General features: G+C 42.7%; 1 protein-coding gene across 3 annotated transcripts in view; it reads left to right on the forward strand.

Moving 5' to 3' along the window:
- Positions 1 to 383: 383 nt before the first annotated feature.
- Positions 384 to 19907, forward strand: part of PTPRO (protein tyrosine phosphatase receptor type O) — a 264040-nt gene continuing 244516 nt past the window's right edge. For 2 of the 3 annotated variants that reach the window (XM_019489537.2, XM_019489539.2), the window contains exon 1: positions 384 to 902. In XM_019489537.2, the coding sequence (XP_019345082.1) occupies positions 825 to 902 (78 nt within the window). In that variant the 5' untranslated portion in view covers positions 384 to 824. The remainder of the gene's footprint in view (positions 903 to 19907) is intronic. The other variant, XM_019489538.2, reaches the window with a different exon arrangement.

The following is a 19907-nucleotide window of genomic DNA, read 5'->3' on the forward strand; positions in this document are numbered from 1 at the left end:
TCTGGTAAGTGTAAAATTATATCACAGTCACATCAAGAGAGGCAATTACACTATTACACTCAGGTCTGTTCTCTCTCTGGCAGCTCAGTGTGAAACCATCTCCCAAGACAGCAATATGTGGAGTGCAATGGGAAACATATAGGTGTATATTTTAATGGTTGGCATCTGTGGGAGAGTAGACTGGAATTTTGCCTGAGTGGTAGCTGGTGGGGGGGTGGGGGGCGCGGGGGGGCTGTGAGTCCATTTTATTATGTGACCTCCAAAAAGAGAGAAAACCTGCTTGGGCAAGAATAAGAGTCCAGAGCTTGGGGTTGAAGGCAGGATCCAGGGAAGGGAGAGGAGGGGTGGAGCTACCAGGGGGTGGAGATGGCCGGGGTGGGAGGGAGAGAAGCAGAGAGATGGGAGGCTGCTTGTCACTTCCAGCTCCGTGCCTGGAATGAGGGCTCCTCGGTCATTCAGGTGAAGCCAGGAGGGATAAAAAAGGAGGACCCGAGCAAAGGGAAGCGGGGGCTCTACCGATCACCCTTCTGCACCTCCAGAGGAGGAGGGGCAGCAGCAGCAAAGTCCCGGCCCCTTCTCCCTCCCCCTGCTTTTGAATGAAGGGATCAGAGAAACCACTGGAAGAAAATTAAACATAAAAATCCAGCCCTCTCCCCCAAATGAAATACAAGAAGCAGGAGAGGAGCCCGTCCTGCGAGTCCCCTGATGCTGCAGCGGCTCGCCATTGTTAGCAGCACTTGGGGGCCAAGAGAAGAGGAGGAGGAGGAAGATCTCAGCCTCCCTGCCGAGATCCCGGAGGGCGACGCTCCCCCGCTTCCACTTCCATGGTCGGGATCCTGCCGGGGGGAGCGGGCGGCGTCCAGATGATCCGCTTCTCCCTGCTCTGGCTCTTTGTGCTCAAGGTAAGGCAGAGCTCGCCTGCATCCTCACCCCCCCCCCCCCCCCGCCTCCGCCCCCGCCTCGCCACGCAGCGGATCTCGGCGCCCGCGCAAGGCACAGATGTGCGGCTGGATCCATGGGTTACATCGTCTTAGGGCCTTGGAGGAGGGGGGGTTGTTCTGATTTTGTCACTTTCCCCCCATCTCCCTTTTGTGCTGGGAATAATAAGAGCCGGCGACCAAGACCGAGTAGGGAGAATGCGCTCCTCCAAGCGAAAGGCAGTCACTTTCCCCGGGCAGCGATCACTCTCGGTGCCTGCCTACCCCGACGCCAGCTGGCAGAAGCAGGGGCTTTGTGTTCGCCCGGGGGAGCGTCTGGCCCTACATGTGCTAAAGACCTCGAAACCTTATTGTCTCATTTCTCCGTGGCCCCTGGCAGGGCGCGCCGGGAGCTGCAAGGAGCAGAGAGAGGGATCCAGATGGGAAAGGGGAGTGTGCCCCGCTCGGAGGCTCCGGCGGCCGCAGACATCCCTGCCGCCCCCCAGCACTGCAGCCTGTGCTGCCCCAGCCCCAGCCCCATTGTGACGCTTCCCGTGTCATGGCTGGAGGTTCCGAGCGGGGGAAGACGCCGGGCTCCTGCGGGGGGACAGCCCGTCTCCATCTAGCCCCTCGCCTGTCACTCACGCGTTGCAGGGATCAGAAATGCCCACCGAAAGGAAAGAAAAGAGCAGGAGGAGAGGGGAGTGCCGGCTGCGATAGCTTCTGCTTGCTGCGTTTATATACGCACTCATACGTGTATATACATACACACACTCACACATACGTATACACACACATGCATATACATACCTATATACACACATACACATGAATACATACATACATATATACGCATACACACACACACACACACACACACACACATATATACATGCATACATACCATTGTTCTGCCTAATCCAAAGTTATTACATTACTGGGATATTGGCAAACGTCACTGTCAGTCTTCCCACATATTTCATGCAAGTGCGATTGAAATGTCATTGCAGAATCATTCATTCCCATTCCCCCCCCACCTACCATCACTTTAGTTCTTTTCTAGCAAGTGATTTTTATCAGCAGCTACAGTCTAGAAATCCAAAAAAAAAAAAAAAAGGTAAACAGGAGCTATCCCTTCAGCACCCCAGTGACACCTAATTTAGGGATAGATTCTGCAGGGAAGCCTGTGGCAGCTGAGTGGTGCTCAGCACCTCAGGGTAAATGTTCAGGATTGGTGGCAGGATTAGTCCAATGAACAATAGAACACTTCTGAGATCTTTGGTTTAGCCATGGATACATTCCACTAAGAAATACATCAGTTGCTTTTCAGAGGGTTTTTGTTTTGTTCTGTTTTTTTTGGCTGGGTGTTCCCCGCCCTCCCCTGGCAGCATTGTGATTAATATGATACAGAAAGGGGGGGGATGCCCATACTTTTTTATTGTTTCCATGCTTAGCATTACATTTAGATATTAACAGGCCATGTTCAAGCTCTGAACATCTCCCTGACAAATTCATTTTCTAAGTTCTGCCTAACACTGCAAGCTTGGTTCCACATGCCTTTTTTTTTCTCTTTTCACTTTTGATCCATTAATGTTTCCTTGAGCATGTTTAATATGCTTCATCTAAGCCTTCTAAGGGAAATGTATGTACCATGCAGGCTACATCTTGACTATAATTATTATTGCACTCAAATTACAGTATTCTGCTCATTTATAAAACCAACCCAGAGTTTTGCATAATTGTCAGTCAGTGCTTAAAACAGCACCTCATCTAGGGCTCCGATCCTTCATATCTTTCCTGATGTTATTAATCTTTATTCTCACAAATGACTTCCTGCATCTGTCAGAGTTTGTAGGTTCAAGTCCTAAAATAGCAGTGTTGTAGCTGGTAAAGACTGACATTGCCTTAACAGAACTATTTAGAGGAAGCTTCTACCACATCTGTTCACACTCTAGTTGCCTGCTTTCCCTGCTCTCACTTTCACAAGTGCTGAAATATGCATTTGCTTCACACATAATGTTAATATATTCAGTAGGATTTTGTTTTAGAGTATTTGGGTACTGATGTTTTGGAAAGAAAGGAGGATAGTAGGTATTTACAGGTAAGCAAGTAGCTGAGTGAACTGTAGTTAATTTTTATTCTAGCCCTGGCTCTGATTCAATGAAGCATATACATAATTTTAAGCACATATTTTAGTCCCATTGACTCCCACAGGATTTAGCTATGGGCTTAAGTGTTTGCTGAACCAAGGCTGCTTTCAGAAGTCAAAGTTGTTCATTAGCAGCTTTATGACAAAGATTTGCTTTAGACTTAATAAAAGGAAAATACATGTTTGGCTTCAAAAAATGATGTCATACTATTCCAATAAAAGAGTAAGAAATCAAGAAAAGAAGATTTTCAGGAATTCTAAGTCTCAGGGTATTATTCCTATAGAAATTATCACCACTTCTGAGTCAGAAGTATTTCAAGCATGTTATTTGGTATCACTGGTCAAGGAAGATCCAGGAGTAGAATGCCAGGAAGCATTGCAAAAAAGTAATGAAGTGCATTAGAGTCGTGTGGTAGCTTGGAATAACAGGGAAACCCACAGATCATGACTGAGGTGAACTGGAAGCATGGTCTGTGACTGAGAATATGGCCTTAGTTGGATAGTAAGCCTACTTTTATTAAATCATGTATATGGTTACTATATAATACACTGAGAATTGAAGTAGGAATTCACATATAGATGGAAGTAAATGGGGGTATTACAGGATAGGACTGAAATGCACTGGAAGAGATATCTGAGGAAGTTTGCACACAGCCTGACCATTCAGTATCCTGGTTCAGCCCCTGGTTATAAATCTATTTTCATGAGCATGAAATTCAGTTGTCTTTGAGTATCTAATCTGTTTGTTTGTTTTGCAGTGAAAAAATAAATTAAATAAAAGAGGTTACAATTTCCACCTAGAGCATTTTATTCACTCCTTGCTTTTTAGACGTGCCAGCTTCTTGGAGACAGGAAGCACTGGCTCTTTAAAATTCTAAAAGTTGCCAAGCTAATGTTATTAAATTGATGTTTCGCCTAGAAGTTAATCTCATTGAGAAAACAGCTGCACCGAACTGATGAATCCCAAGAAGGGCAAAGGCTGCCTCTACGAGCTTGCTGTTTCAGCATTGGTGGGCCAACTGTCACTTGCTAAACTGTATCTGTTTGGTGTGGATAAAACATCAGCCTTGCTGCCCATCTGGCAATTTGTAAAACTGTCACCTGAGAGGCTTTGCACAGTGACAAAGCTGTTCAAACTGTTTCCTCTCTCCTTCCTGACATTGCTTACTACACAGCTGAGCCATGGATCTTCATTTGGGCACTAGCACACTCAAATGTATTTATCTGGAAGCATCACAATGCAGAATTTAAATCTTACAGTGCTCTTTTACAATGGCTTTCTGTGGCAGGGCACTTGGTGTGTTTGCCAGTTTAAGAGGTCAGGCAGTCTGCTGAGCCACCGGCAAGAGGGGTCAGGCCTAATTAGGGAGTCAGCTGACCCAGGGGCCAGCGGGCGAGGCTTGGTCAAGGGAGTCACCTGATTGCAAAGGAGACCTCTAATTAGAGGAGGTCTGGGCTTAGACAGTTTATAAGCTCAGAGAATGAGAGCAGGATTAGCAGTAACATCTTGGGAGTTGGTGGAGGGATATCACCTAGCAGGAAGGCTGCAGGTCCTGAATGTCAGCAAGGAGAGTAACATCTGAAACATCCAGAGGTTTGGGTAGGAGCTAAGGGGATGGAGGAGATTCCTGGGGACCCCAGCGTAGGGTCCAGAGCCCTGAGAAAGGGCTGTATGCACAGGGGCCTAGTGAGAGGCCAGAGGGGCTGAGTGTACAAGGGCCTGTTGAGCAGTTAGAAAAGCCCTGAGAGAAGGGGCATATATGTGTAAGAGATCTAGGGAAGGTCCTGGGTGAACCCAGTGAGTTTGGCAGAGCACAGGGGCCTATTGAGGGGCCTGGATAAGCCCAGAGAAGGAAAGAGGGCTGCGGTAAGAAAGATCTATTGGGGCCTCTGAGCTCACCCAGAGAGAGAGGGAATGATCTGCGGAGGGGCCTGAGCGGGCGGCCTCCCAGAGAAGAGAGAGTTGGCTGCTTTGGGATTGACTCTAGGAACCTCACTGGTCCAAGCTGGGGCCAGGGCCTGGGAAGGGCCAAAGGGTGAAATACTCCCCCCGCCCCCCGAGAGACTGCCAGAACTGGGAGCCTGGAGTCTCGACTGCCCTGGAGGTGGGATCAGGACCTAGGAGGACAATGGCTGGTGCTAGACTGTCTGAGGAGGGTGGATCTAGGACAGGGGTCAGAGAGTGAGCTGGGGGCCAGATATGGAGGATTCAGATGAGATGGAGCTAGGGTGGTTAGCAGCCCTGATGGAGCATAGCACATTTAAGGGGGCCCCAGAGAGGGACGTATAAGATCATGGAGGCCTGAAGACCAGTTCTGGGTAGGAACTAAAACTGCACCCTACTGGAGCTGGTTAGTGTGGTGGGGTTGCCTGTGGTGAGGGAGCCTTCATGCAATGCCATGCATAGGCCACTCAAGGCATGGCAGGTGAGAGCGGGGCAGACTGCCCTTTAAGCAGGGCAATTTCAAATTATTTTTTGGGTACCCCATGACACTTCTCCACATGTTGATTTTTGGGGTGGGGGGTGGGGGAGGGAGGAAAGGGATGTTCACTTGGACAATACAGAACAATGAGGATTTACAGTACCTGGGAGGTGAAATGTCGTGGGTCTCTTCAGAAAATTGCCACACACTTCCTGCTGTAGATATTACTGTCTTTACACAGTACTGCTGCTCATGTGCTCCTACAAGGCCTGGAAACAGTCAGTTCCCTAAAATATCGATTGACTGGGATTCAAAATCAAAGACACTCATCCAAACCTGTTGGCACTTTAACATAATGATTTGAACAATACATACAATTGAAGCAAACCCCAGAAACTTTAAAATCTCTTTCAGAGGAACTTGGCTGTCATTCAGCCAACCAGTCAAATACTCTTTTATCATCTAGGAAGTTTTACCTTCAGCTTTCTCCAGGTATGCTGGCTTTTGGTATATGTCCAGTCACCAAATTTGGGTTACTTTCAAACACAGGAAGGGAATAAGACCCTCAGGTAGTTACAGAAGATACCTTTGTTGCAGGTCACTCTTAATGAAGGGAATCCAGCTGAAGGAACACTGTTGACCATAGCTGTGGTAGATTTGATGTTTCCTCAGGTTGACTGGCACCCCAGCCATTCAGAGCTTTTAGATGTCATAATCAAGAGCTTAAACTTCACTTGCAAACCGTAATCAGTTACTGCAGATCTAGGAACACCAGCACTATACATTCCAGTTAGACATGCCACTCAGTAAGAGACCTCTCTGTTCAGCCTCTGCTGAATGATAGCTTCAGCCTCTAAATGACTGTAATATATAGTCCTATGTAAAGGACACTGCAACAGCTTAATCTTTTGAGGGGAAAACATAGATTACCATGACAAGTTCTACATGTGAAAGGGAAGACTGCAAGTCTCCAGTTAGATGTATGTGATAAAAAGCTGAATGGGTCAGTGCTGTACTGTGGGTGTCAAGCAGCACCCACAGCTCTATAATCACCCATAAGTTGCAGATGCCATTACTTAACTAAAGATTAATATCATTAATATAAATCTCTATTCATTATTAATACCCCAGCAATCAAAGGGTTTCCAGCTGCAAATAGCCATCATCACTTTAGTCTGTTCTAGACTGAGCTTCAAACAGCTTGGTTAATCCATATTGCAATCTTGGCTAGACAACAGCTGCCATGCAGACTGCATCATCTGAGTGGATCAAGACAGAGACATGCAGTTGGATGTCATACACTTACTGAAATCACCAACTCTCATGATTCCTTATTAAATCTCATAGCAGCCCCAGGCTGAACAGGGGAGTGACTCTTGAAAGGATCAGTTATCTACAGCTACTCACTGAAACCTCTCCTGGGGGAAAGAATGAAGCCAATGGAAAATTGGCTGACCACTTGCACCAGGATCTGTGAGTGCCTCCACAATACTTTCTGATCAATGTTTTGAAAGCAGTATTAGATCTAATATCAGCATAAAAGCCTGATCCTATCCATCAGTAGAACATTAACCAGTGTAGTTCCTGTGCTATGGTCAGATATATACCCAAACTGACAAAGGACAAGGAGTTCAAAAGTACTGATGTACTGACATAATACAGCAAGAATTGTTTTACCACAATCTTCTCCATAATCTTACCCAATAAGGGAAGGTGTGGTACTAATCAGACTGTTCCTTCTTCCAGAGTAGTAGGCAGCCTTCTCTTGCTGAGTTGCTGACAGTCTCCACAAGCAGGAAATCTAATATTCCCCCTGCTTTCACTCTGTCAGGACATGGAGCTAGACCACAGCTAGTGGGACAAGGATCTTCCAACATCTCTCGTACCTCAGGGAGAATTACTAATTGAAACTGTAGCAGAGAAGACAAAGTCCTTGTTCCCTGAGGACTGCTTTTTGCCACCATGGAAACAGGCAACTCATACTTAATCCAAACAACCTCATCTACAAAATTGTGATTTTCATATAATGGGAGTGACTCAGACCAACTGCCAAGTTGCAACAATCTGAATTTACTCGACTGTCTGTCGTGTGAGATAAACCTTCAGGTTGAGATTTTTCAGGTGTTGTGGAAGAGAAAAAGATCAGGACATACCATTATATAAACCATGGCTGTCTAATTGGTGGCCCTCTGACCCCATGTGGACTGCAAGGAATTAAATTGCAGCCCCAGGGTCCCTTCCAGCCATGACTCACTTTATCACTCTGACTGCAATAGCAACTGGAGGCTCCAGCTTCCTCCTCCAGCTTTCAAAATTCTGCACCCATCCCAGGGGGTGGTGAGGCATGGCATGGCACTGTATGGCATGGTGTGGAGCACTCGGGGTGAGGCTGGGACTATGCAGCTTCATCCCGAGTGAGGGTTTGGGGGAGAGTGTCCACATGGGGCTGTTTCAGTGAGGCTGCAGCAGAGGGGTGCGGGTAAAAAGTGAAACAGGGAACGTCATTGTGTCATGTAGCTTGGGGCCCCATGACCCCCACTGATACATGGGGCATGCAGCCCCTGCCAGTGTGCCCACAGGGTGGGCAGCCTCTGGCCACTTAGAATTTAGACAGCCCTAATGTAAAGCATTATTGAAAGAGATTGCAAGTACTCTCAGTTCCCTTGTTTCAGGGACTGAGTATATTGTCTGGTAGGGTCAGAAGAAAATGTCTTTAGTAGTGGGATGTGGGATGGTTGGAATGCAGCATGGGAATTATGAGATATGGATTCTAATCTCAGTTTTGACAAGGATTCACTAATATGGTACAAATTTCAAAATCATGCAGGGAATAGAGTTGGGCCCCTAACCCTTAACAGGTGGTGGGTACATTTTTTACCTGGTAAAATCCTTACTTTAACCTCCCTTTGCCTCAGGTTTCCCACGAGTCATATAGAAACAATAGCTCTCACAGGGCAGTTGTAAAGATTACTTAGAGCAAGATACAAAGCATGTTAAAGTCAACCAGAGTCTTTCCACTGGATATCAGAACAGACTCTTTGTGTTTCTGAAGTGCTCTGGGATTTTATGATAAAAATGGTGGAAGCACTAAATATTTAATTGTTATTAATATTGCATCACTAGGGGTAATGGTGGGATCTTATGCATTTCTTTGAAGCTTTCAGTATTGACCACTGTTGGAGGCAGGACACTGGTTTGGGTAAGCCATTGATCTGTTCTACTGTGACTGCTCCTATGTTCCTACAGACATATTCTGAATGAGGAGAAGAGGTGAACTTGGAAAGCTGTCTAAATACATTTCATATACAATAGACTTGATGGGTTTTTTATAAGTCTTTTGTGAACATGTTTCAGATCCTGAGACAGAAATTCTGAAAAGAAAAGGATTTTTTATGAAAGAAACACTATGTTTTGTATTAATGCTAAAAGTGGAACAAATAACAAATGAATAAATGATGAAGAGACACTTAAAATAAAATGTTACCAGTTCTTCCCAGCACAGTGTTTTGATCTGAATGAATAGAAGGGATGAAGTGAGCAGCTCATTATGGAAAAAAGAAATGTGCAGCTTTTATGGTAAGCCAAACATGATGCATAATGTTTCATTTCTGGAACTCCTCCATTTCACGTGCTAGGAAATTACTCTGGCTTTTAAGTAAAGGAGTCTCAGAAATGAAACATAATGTATCATGTTTGGCTTACTTTAAGGAAAGCATGCGGTAGCAAAATGAAAGTATGGAGTGCTCTGACCAGATTACAGTAGTTACATTATAACATTTACTCTTTAGTTTGCTACATGTATTTAGAGGAGAAATACCATACAGTAAGCATGAGTAATGGAAAAAATGGTGACATAGTTGACAGTAACAGAAGTCAACAGAGGAGGAGGTTTAAGAAGGGAAATGATAAAGCCTATTGTTAACATATTGAGGTTGATGTATAGGGAAGACCTTGAGGAGAAAATATTTTATATTTGAGGTGGAGATGTACTAGGATAGTAGCTGTAATATTGGAGTTGGAAAGGTCATTTTGGAGACTTAAACACAGTGGCTGGGCTATAGTTGCACAGAGACTTTAGAATAAAAGAGGTATTTTATGAAATATAGGATCCAAGGTCGCATTTTAATGTTTAGGTGATGCACCTGACACCTATCTGACACCAAATGGAGGTTCATGGTATGCAAAATGACCCAGTATTTTGAAACTTTCAAAGCAGAGACTGCATCAGTACAGTACTTACTACAGCAGAAAAAGGGAAAGTGCAGGAAATAATTTCAACTTTATAAATGACCAAGAACAGAAAATAAAAAATAAAAGGCAAAAACATCAGCATAGCTATGCCACTTTACATCAGCTGAGGATCTTACAAGTGATGTTTTAAAATCAGCTGTTTGAGAGATCATACATCAGGACCAAACCTATGTCCAGATTTGACATAGGCAGGACCACTATTGAGATTAGTTGGTTTATTCTGTTCCTCCAAGAACTGAACTGGGCCCAGAGCTTAAGAAAATAAACAGGAAACAGACCAAAATAAATAGTAAATGAAAGGAATGAATCAAGGAAAAACTAAACTCCTTTTTGTAAATAATGAAGGGAAATTGTTAGATGTCACATCAGCAATTTTTACCAGGAAAACTTTTATTTAGAATAAGGACCTGGGCCAAAGTCTTCTGTCTGCTACTGATTAAGATCTTTACATTTTAATGTGAACTTTCTTCTTCCAACTTAAGTGCTTCATCTTGCAATGAAATTATGGTCGTGTGTCACCAGAGTCTGAGGAAAGGATTGCTGAGGAAAGGATTGTGATGTCACAAAATCAATACTATAGGACCCTATACTGTAATCCATATTCACAGAAGTGTATTAAATCAATGTGTCTCCTCCTGTGAGTAATGACTGTAAGATCAAGCCCTCTGACTTCACTGCATCAAGAAATAGGGGAATATGGGATGTGATCTTACATAATTAACTAGTAGTTATTAAACCCAGTAAGAGAAATTATGACATTTTCTGAAAGATAAATTGTTACATAGTACATACTTAAGTGTACTATACTTTAGTACTTAAGTGTACTATACTTTAAAATTATCACCAATATGAAAGTCCCTCTTAATGGGTTATTAACTAATGTATTAGCTCCAAAGTACTTAGTGTTTAAGATTTTTGAAAAGTAACCAAATATTCCATATGCTCAAAAACCCAACAGGTTCTTCAAGGGCCTTGTTGTAAAAAATGGAACCCATTACAGAAAAAGAGGAAATGCTAATTTTATAGGCTATAAAATTAGGCTGGTATTTAAAAGAAATGGATAAATTCCAGAAATACTAGGTCTAATGAGTTGGCAAAGTGCTCATATGAAACACTGCCCTTTATTGGATGGAATCAGAAACATTTGATTGTCTTATATTACTCACATTTACTAGAGATTCTGTTGTGCTGAATCTTCTGGGATACTGTCCAAAATCCAATGAAGTCAATGGGAGTATTTATGTTGACTTAGAAGGGTTTGGGGATCAAGTCCTTGGAGCAAGAAGAAAGGAGAGTCCCTCCTGCTAGTGAAGCTTAGTTTTTGCTGGGTGGTGCGGCATTGGACTAACACTTTTTAAATGACTTTGATTTTGTTATCTTACCAGCTGCCCCTGGATATTTTAGGTTTAAAGAAGTCTGAAGTTAGATAGTTTGGAAAATTCCAATTTAGACAAAACTTGACCCGTTGCCTTCCTCACCTAATAAAAATATTGAAAAGGGCTGTGGTAAGCAGACTGACAGGGCTACTATAAAGAGACCATGCTTGAATTCCTGCATTTTAAAGGGTTTTTTTTCTCCACAGGAGGAGGAAGCTAACACCATATAACTGAACCTGGAAACAATAGGGCTGTTTTGGCAATAGAAAGCCAAAGCAAAGAGTGGTTTAATGCTATCAAAACCTCCATATTTAAGAGAAAGGGAGGTCTGGGTGAAATGGTTCTGCTTTGAGTGAATTTCTGCACACGGCTACTTTTCTACAGCATGACATTTTTCTCTCAAAAACAGAAATAAAAAATTCTGTATTTAAGCATCCCATAAAATCAAAATACTCCAAATGTGGATTTGAATTTTGTCAATAGTCCCTATCTCTAAATCAACCCTCAGATCAAAACTTTCTCAAATTTTGGGATGTTTGGCATTCAGATCATAATTCTGTAGTCTGAACCCATCTCTACTCATGTACAACCAGGATACATTTATTATACTAAGCTATTTAACTTCTTACAGACTTCCATGTAACCTCAGGACAATAGACCATTATACCTGCTGCCTAGCATATGCAAATACTTATCTGTCAATGTTTAAAAGGGTTTTCAGAATGTTTATCTAAAACAGTATATAGACGGAGATGTTCTACTACAGACATTGAACTGTTGTTTAGGATGCATAAGTGGAAACTACTTTTGTGCCAAGGGGCAGGTCACATACAGCTGTGGGCAGATCCAGAATTTTTCCTAAATGCTGGGGGGGAACCACCCTTTGAACTATAGGGGGATGGGAACAACGTGTGTCTGGAGCTCCTAGGTTAGCAGTGACGGCCAGGGAACCGGGCAGGAATCATACACAAAAAGAGCTGGACCTGCCATTGCTACCATTGAAACCACTGTCCCTGGCTGCCTCAGGGGGATGGGAAGCCCCAGAGCCAGGGCCAGATTAATGCATAGGCAAACTAGGCACATGCCTAGGACCCTAAGTGAAGAAGGGGCCCAGCTGTGCTTATTTTACATATTATAGTTATTGAGTGAAAAAAAGTAGAGGCATACAAGTTTGTTTGCTTAGGGCCCACTGAAGGGTTAATATGACCCTGCCCAGAGCCATTTCTGCCCCACACTTCAGGAAAATGTTGTGTGGGGGCCAAACTTGGCTGATTCCTCTGTCCAATGCCTGCTCCTTCCCCCCCCCGTCCCTTCCAGGTGTCCTCTCCTGGGGCTTCCTTAGCCAGGGACAGCAGCAGTGGCAGCAGAAGAAAGGTGTGTCTGCAGCACAGAATTTCCTCCTTCCCAGATTCATCCCTGTGTAAAGCCTATTTCAGAGCCCAAGTGCACTGACAACAGTGGGGGCTGCACTCACCTATAGGAACTCTGAATTCAACCTCTAATGCAAAAATACTTTAGTTTCAGTTCAGTCTCAGGCTTAAAGGCAGGATCACTATTTAGATCAGTTGGCTTTGTCTGTTTCTCCAAGAACTGAACCAGGTCCAGAGCTTGAGTAAATCAACAGTAAACAAAAGGAATGAATGAAGGAATAGTCACAAGGAAAGAGAATGATCTAAACTCTCTTCTAAAGACAGAATGATCCAAAGCACTTCTAAATTTGGCTAGGCATGCACCCCTGCAGCCTATATTAAAGTGTTTCTTTAAAAACAAGAAGCTAATTTTCTCCTCCTTTTTATATCCCATGTCATCCACCTTGCTAGATTTTTCATTAAGCAGCATGCTGTAACCTGGAACTCCTGCTGTAGTATGGAATTGGCTCATGATGAATCAAGGAAGTCTTATATCAACTGTTCTGAAAATTATCAGATTTATTTTGGATCTTGTCTTTATATAAATAATAATAATAACTATTGAGTAATGAGACAATAAGATGAATTTACTGAGATCCCTATGGTTCCAGGAAGGATGCCTTGGCATAGTAAACCTTTCCTCCCTAACTGGTATGTCTGTACATATAACAGTGTTTTGCATAATCTATTCCCCAGAGTATTATGGAAAGGCAAATGAGATGTGACGGCTGGTGCTTGGCCTACAGGAACAGCTGGGGAACTTTCTCCATTACCTGCAAAGCCACATGGAGAATGACTATATTTAAATAAAATGGGATTGATGTAAATGTGCAGTCATTTAAATGGGTATAACATGCTACCAAATAAGAATGGCAGTATTTAAACTCAGCTTTATACTGGTGTAAACTACTACACCAGGGGCAGGCAGTAGACAGTCAGAGTCAGTATCCTTTTTGGGTTTTTTTAAATTGTATCCAGTGGTTTTGTGGAGCACAGATTGATAAAGCAGAAATGTCTTCCCAAGAAGTTCATTTTTATTAGTAACAGCACCAATAGCTTTCAGCTCACTACAGGGGTGGCAGAAGGGACAGGGCATCAGACTAGATAATGGACCCTTCTTGCTGTAAAAATCTATGAAAAGGAGAAATGGTCCCTCCCTGAAGAGGCTTGAAATCTACCTGAGACAGCCAAAACAGTTTGCATCCAATCTAAGACTGATAATCCAGATCTAGAATCTGCACTGGTTAATAGTTACATATTGAATTTCTCCTCCTCCTTTCACCCTAGTTGTGGGTATCATACAAACTGTACAGATGATGATAATTGCCATGCTTCATCTTTAAACACATGTGGGAGCAGTGGACTGCTTGGGAATAAGTAACAAGCAATCTTGATGAGGCCACTTTATTTCTGCTTGCTTTCTCTTTATAGAGCTAGCATTTAACAAGGATATACCTTGTGCTCCTGTTTGTGGATCAGTTCTTGCTGATAACTTCTTAAAGTGATCACTCAATTATATGGAGTCAGGAGCAGATCCAGAGGGGGTGCAGTGGCACAGCTGCACTTCTGCACCTCTCCCCTTTTCTGACTATATGGCAGAAGCCAAAGGTAAAGACTAAGTCCCTGAAAAAGGTAAGAATTCTCCCTCTCTTCCTCTATGGCATGTTCCTCTATGGCACTCAGAGGCATGTCCTGTCCCTTCCCCTGCCTGCCACTGCCACTGTCCCAGGGTGAGGGGAACACCTGTCCCACTTCAGTCAGGCTCTGCAGGGACTGGATACCGCCTGGGGCAGTAACAGCAGCAGTGGTGATGGGAGGGCAGGTGGGTTAACCTCCCCTGCCTGGTGCCCCCAGGTGTTCCCTGCCAGCCTGGGAGCAGAAAAGGAGAGGAGGAACTAGTTTGCCCACCCACTGCTGCCACTGCCACTATCCTGGGCTGAGTCCAGCACCTGAAAAAGCCTGGCTGGGGTGGGGCAGAAGCTCCCTTTGCCCCTGGGACAACAGGAATGGGAGAGAAGGGAAGAGCCCTCTGACCATGAAGGGGAAAGGGAGGATTCTTACACACTTTGAGGACTTAAAAAAGGCCCTAACTGCTGCTCTCATGGCATATCCTGCCTACTATGGTGGAGGGCGAAGGCTGGGAACAGCAGATGCAGCCATGCTTGCAGTACTGGCTACTTCCTCCGCACCCCACTTTGGAAAATCTTGGATCGGCTTCTGTATGGAGTCAAAACTCACTGTCATCAGGTGTGGCTGGGGTATTTATTCTAGTAGATAGGGTAGTTTTACTTAGATTGATAAGTTGTTTGTTTTTTTTTCAAAGTCAGGGAAGTATTTTATACCTTTTTGTGTGTTACATTGTAGAAATATGTGGTTTAGAGCCAATTACTATTACTGGATGGATCAGCTTTGTTACTGAAAGGTAATAGAATGTGATCTCTTCTTCTAAGATGGAGATTTAGTCTCTCTGTACTTACATGATTTGGAAAACCTCGCTGTTTCATGAGGCATATGGAGCCCATCCATTATTTGGCAGGAAAAGCTTTAGCATTCTCACTGTGAACAGAAGCACCACTGCTTTTTGCCCAGAACATATCTCAATAAAGCAGTAGACCTGAGTTAGCCCTAAGCAATCAGGCAAACACTGGGAACAGCAGGTGCCCTAGGTGAGGCTGACTGTAGGGCTTGGAAGGAAGCCTGAAGGCCAGTATTTGTCCACCCTTAAAATATGTGGGCTCAGTCCACCAAGTCTCCCATTGGCCTCCCTGAGGCAGGGAAGATACAGGAAAAGGGGACAATGGAGTTCTTGGGACAAATAATGGAAAAGCAGGGATGGGAGTGCTGGTCAGAGGTTTAAAACAAGTGTGCCAAGTGGGGACACCAAGCAGAGCACTCTAGACAGTGTTCACTGGCCCTCAGATGAGTCCAAGGAGCCACTGCCCAGAGATACTCTGCTTGGAGACAGGAGTGAAGCAGGGCAGGGAAACCTGCCCCATGGTCCCTGTGGTGCCTCTTGGCCAGAATCTCCTTCCTGGTCAGGTGAACATGGTCAGCTTGGCTGGGGCCAGGAGGAGGTTCTGGAAGCTGAAGGCAGGGCATGTTTGTCTCTTCTGACTGAGGAAGTTTTGGCAAGTTAAGTGGCAAATTCTGGTTGTTTAAATAATGTAATTATTTACTGATGTTCAAGGGGTCCTGAATTGGATTTGAATTGGTTATAAATGTATAAATGAAAGCTGCATGTTCCGTTATGGACATCTAAGCCATCCAGGTTGGGCATGAAATACCCAGATTGCAATTCAGCTTAAGTTTTTCGCGGTCCTGGCTCCTGGCCTACAAATTGGACTGTAGCACTGAGCCCTCTGCTTCCTCAATCCAGTGCAGAGGGAATTCCTGTTCATTACCACTTATCAGGGAAACTGGAGAGAGACAGCAACATATAGACTGATTTCACATGGAGGGGAAGGCACAATATAGCATGGGAAGGATGCCTGGTCTAGCAAAGTGGTAGCTTCCATAACACAAATGCTGAATTCTGCGGCCTTCTGGAAATATATTTGCAAATATAATTGAAGGAATATAAAATGGTAGTGTTGCCCATTTAAAAGAAATAATTACTAATCGCACCCCTAAAAACATGAGATCTGGCTTACAACGTACTGTGGGTGGGCAAGGTATTTTGCCTTTTGGTATTTGAAAATTTAGGTTAGGGTCACACTTTCAAGCTTTTCTCTGCCACTGTGAGACCTAGATAGTTTATGCTTTCAGAAAAAACAATCTTGTATTCATTTGTCCCTGGGAGATGAGGCTTTAAGTAAAATAACAAGTATTGCAAAACTTGTGGCGGAATTGTTAGAATTGGTAATGCTGTCTATGCCTCTCTGTTATTGTTTTAGGCCGTCTATGGACTTAGCTAGGCAATTCTGTTTCAAGTTATTCTTGTTTTGCAGTTCCCTCTATACCTATAGGTGTTAGAAATTTTGTTTTCTTTTTCTGACTTCCACTTATGTGAAAGGACAAATGATCCTCTTGTGACAATTTATATTCTGTGAATATGGGATATATGCACTTGGGAAATTATTAGTTACACTGAATTTGTTCTTTTATTGAGTGAAGGGTAGTTGGTCCCATCACACTTAACAATCTACTCATGACGTTTTTAATTTGAGAAGGGGAAGGAAGATGGAAACTGCTGTACTAGACCAGATCCTATAGGATCTGCCTAGATCTTGATAGCAGCTAACACTAGACATTTCATAATTCAAGGTAGGCACCCTGAAGTAGACACATGGTAACTAATCAGCCCACATAGGTCTCTTTTTGATCTCCAGTAGTTGGAGATTAGTTTAAGTACCAAAGTGAACAACTTGACCACAACTTACATCCTGTTAAAAAGAGAACTGTAAAAAATAAAGATGGAAAAATGTGTCTCCAGGGAAAACATGGATCTGTTTTGGAAATTTCCCTTGTAGTATTTGCACTGACTGTTGTGACACTAGTCTTTAAATCAATAAAGCATTAAAAGTATTCAATACTCTTAATGAGTTTCAAAGGAAATGTTACTTTCTATTGTGATTGCAACCCCTAATGTGATTTGGCATTTTACCCATGTTTTATTACTAATGATGTATATGTCTGGAAGGGAGGGAAAGTATTCTGGTGCACTGGTGATTTCACAGGCTTTTCATCCTATGATTATTCCAGTTTATACTTTAAAATGCTTAATGGCCCACATTAACCTAGCAGTACTATCTATTAACCTAGCAGTATTATCTATTAACCTAGCAGTACTAATCTATTAACCTAGCAGTACTAAAAGGGATTTGCTTATTTGATATACATATTGAAATACAAAATGATTTGTTATTAAGCAGCAAGTGAAAAGTGTCAAGATAAAAAAGATAATTTATCCTAGAGCTCCTAATATGATCCTGATTCTGTAGTCCTTATTTTTGACAGTAGGCTTCTTGACTTTGAGACTTAATACAATTTTCCTCAGAGTCCTTACTCCAGCAAAGTTTCTATATGAATTAAATGCAGGCTTTTGTCTTTCTGTTTTTGTAAAAAGCAAACAAGCAAAAAGGTCTTGCCTCTGCCTATATAATTGAAGATTATTAACAGTGCGATAATATTAAACCAGACTTTTGGCATTATTCTTTTTCTGGTTTAGCTTTTGAGTTGTATTCAAGTTGGACAAGTGAACTTAATTAGTCATTAAAATTTAAAAGGTGAGGGATGATTTTGTGCCTGGTACTAAGGGCCAAGTAACCAGGGGTCTATCTTTTTGTCTGTCACTATATTGCTGTGGAACCCTGGATTAATCACTAAACTCTGTCTTCGGTTCTTCACCAATAAAATGACTACAACAAGGATAGTTCTTACCAAGCAGGGGTAGTTAATGTTTGTACAGGACTTAAAGCTTTGGGTGGAAGGCAGAGTAAAACTGTTATGTAGCGTGTGTGTGTGTGTGTGCGTGTGTGTGTGATCATCCTCAGGACTAGTTACAGGTTATCTAAATACATTCATATTGCACTTGTTTAGGGCTTGAAAAAATCCCAGTATACAAAAACGGTTATTACTTAATTCTTTCTCTGATAATTAGATTGTGAGGAAAACGCGTGTGTGAGTTCTCACTTCTCCCTTTCCCCTTTGTGTCAGTTTTGTATAAAGCTGCTAAAAGGCAGACCTGTAAATCAGCCAAGTGAATAAAACTAATGTGTACCTTCCAGTTTCTCAGCACATTTTCAGAAGGCTTATCTGCTAGGTAAACAAAATTATGCTGTAGACTGCAGATTTTGAGATGCCAGATTTAGATAAATGATTTGGAGATCAAGACAGAAGCTTCCATAAAAAGATACTGATTTCTTGAGATATAAAAGATGCCTATTACATGTATATAGTATGATGGTATGTAAAAATATGTCATGAACTTCCCTGGTGAAAGGAAATTATGAGGAATGGGCTGGGTTTGTTTAAACATATAAATATCTCAATAACCATCATTTTTTCAGGGAAGAGAAAGTTTATAGGACAATATATTTTTGAGGAAGAAAAAGAAGGGGAGGTCTCTGTACTTCTTCCTGATGTAACAATAGGCTCAAATTTCAATCAGTTGATATGACCATGAAGAAGAATAAGGTCACTCTGCTCTTCCTGCCACTGACTGGCCCCAGTGGCTCTGCTGCTTTTTGACTGACCAGGAGGCAAAAACTGTGCCATATTAAAAACCATGGTTTTTGCCTCCCCGGGGCTGCTGGGGCCCCTCTGCCAATTGTGGTGGGGGGGCCATGCTTCGAAACCAGCAAGATTAAAGGAGCCGCTGTGGACTGCATTTCTCCCACAATTTTGATAGAACCTCAGTTATCTGATAGTTGGCATGCTGCTATTTCCCTCAACCTGTCTCCAACCTTCTTCCTGAACAGTTTAATTGTGGGACTTGTCTGTCCATCATATATGGCAAAATTCCCCAAAGTGACTGTGCTCCTTCCATCTGTCTGTTCCTATATCATAAATACATTTAATTTTAAGTGTGTTTTAAAATAATTTTCTTTTATCATCATGCAGATGCATAAGGACAATAGTTCCAGATGGTCTCCCATTCTTTAGCACTAATTTCTGATACAATGTCAGCAGCCTACTTTGACATAAACAATGTTTTTTCTTCTATATGACTATCTAAAATTGCTTTATACAACACAGACAATAGGCCTGTGTTTCATAGGTATGACCAATATTTTCTCAAATTCTGTCAAATTTCAGTTGAAGTTCATCTTTCTTTGGGAAAGAGTTGAAAATTGTCTTAAGTGCAGGTACTGGGAAAAATGGGATTTTAATGTCACCTGTAGTACTTTGTATTTCTTCAAAGATTTAAATCACTTTTGGACAATTTATGAAAATATATGATGCCAATAGGTTTCCAGATTATTTAAATTGCCTAATCCATGTTTAGGATTAAATTCAATATTATTATGTACAGGTATTAAAGGGGATGGGTAAGAACTTAATTTCTTATATGTGTTATCCTAGGTTTTCATCGTTCTTGTAAAGAGGGGATAACATAAAGTTTGACTTCTTGGCAGTATGTCTGCTCTACCTTTACCAAGTGATTACTGTGAACTGGTGTTATCCATTACACCACATTTCTAAATTGGCTGGCTTGATGGTAATATTTAATGTTTGGAAGCATCAATTTTCCCTTTTTCCAAATGTATGTTTCATTTTCAGTGGGAGAGGTGTTTAAGATGGGACTGTCTTAATGAAAGCAGGACTGTTTCACCTCACTGCCCTTCCCATTCCTGCTTTCTACTGCTCTGTTTTCCTCTGGCCTACTTAGCTGAGACTGGAGTGAGGAAAAGAAATGTGTGCTGCTTTGAGACCAGGGAAAT

The sequence above is a fragment of the Alligator mississippiensis genome, chromosome 4, assembly GCF_030867095.1.
Source record: "Alligator mississippiensis isolate rAllMis1 chromosome 4, rAllMis1, whole genome shotgun sequence".
NCBI lineage: Eukaryota > Metazoa > Chordata > Crocodylia > Alligatoridae > Alligator > Alligator mississippiensis.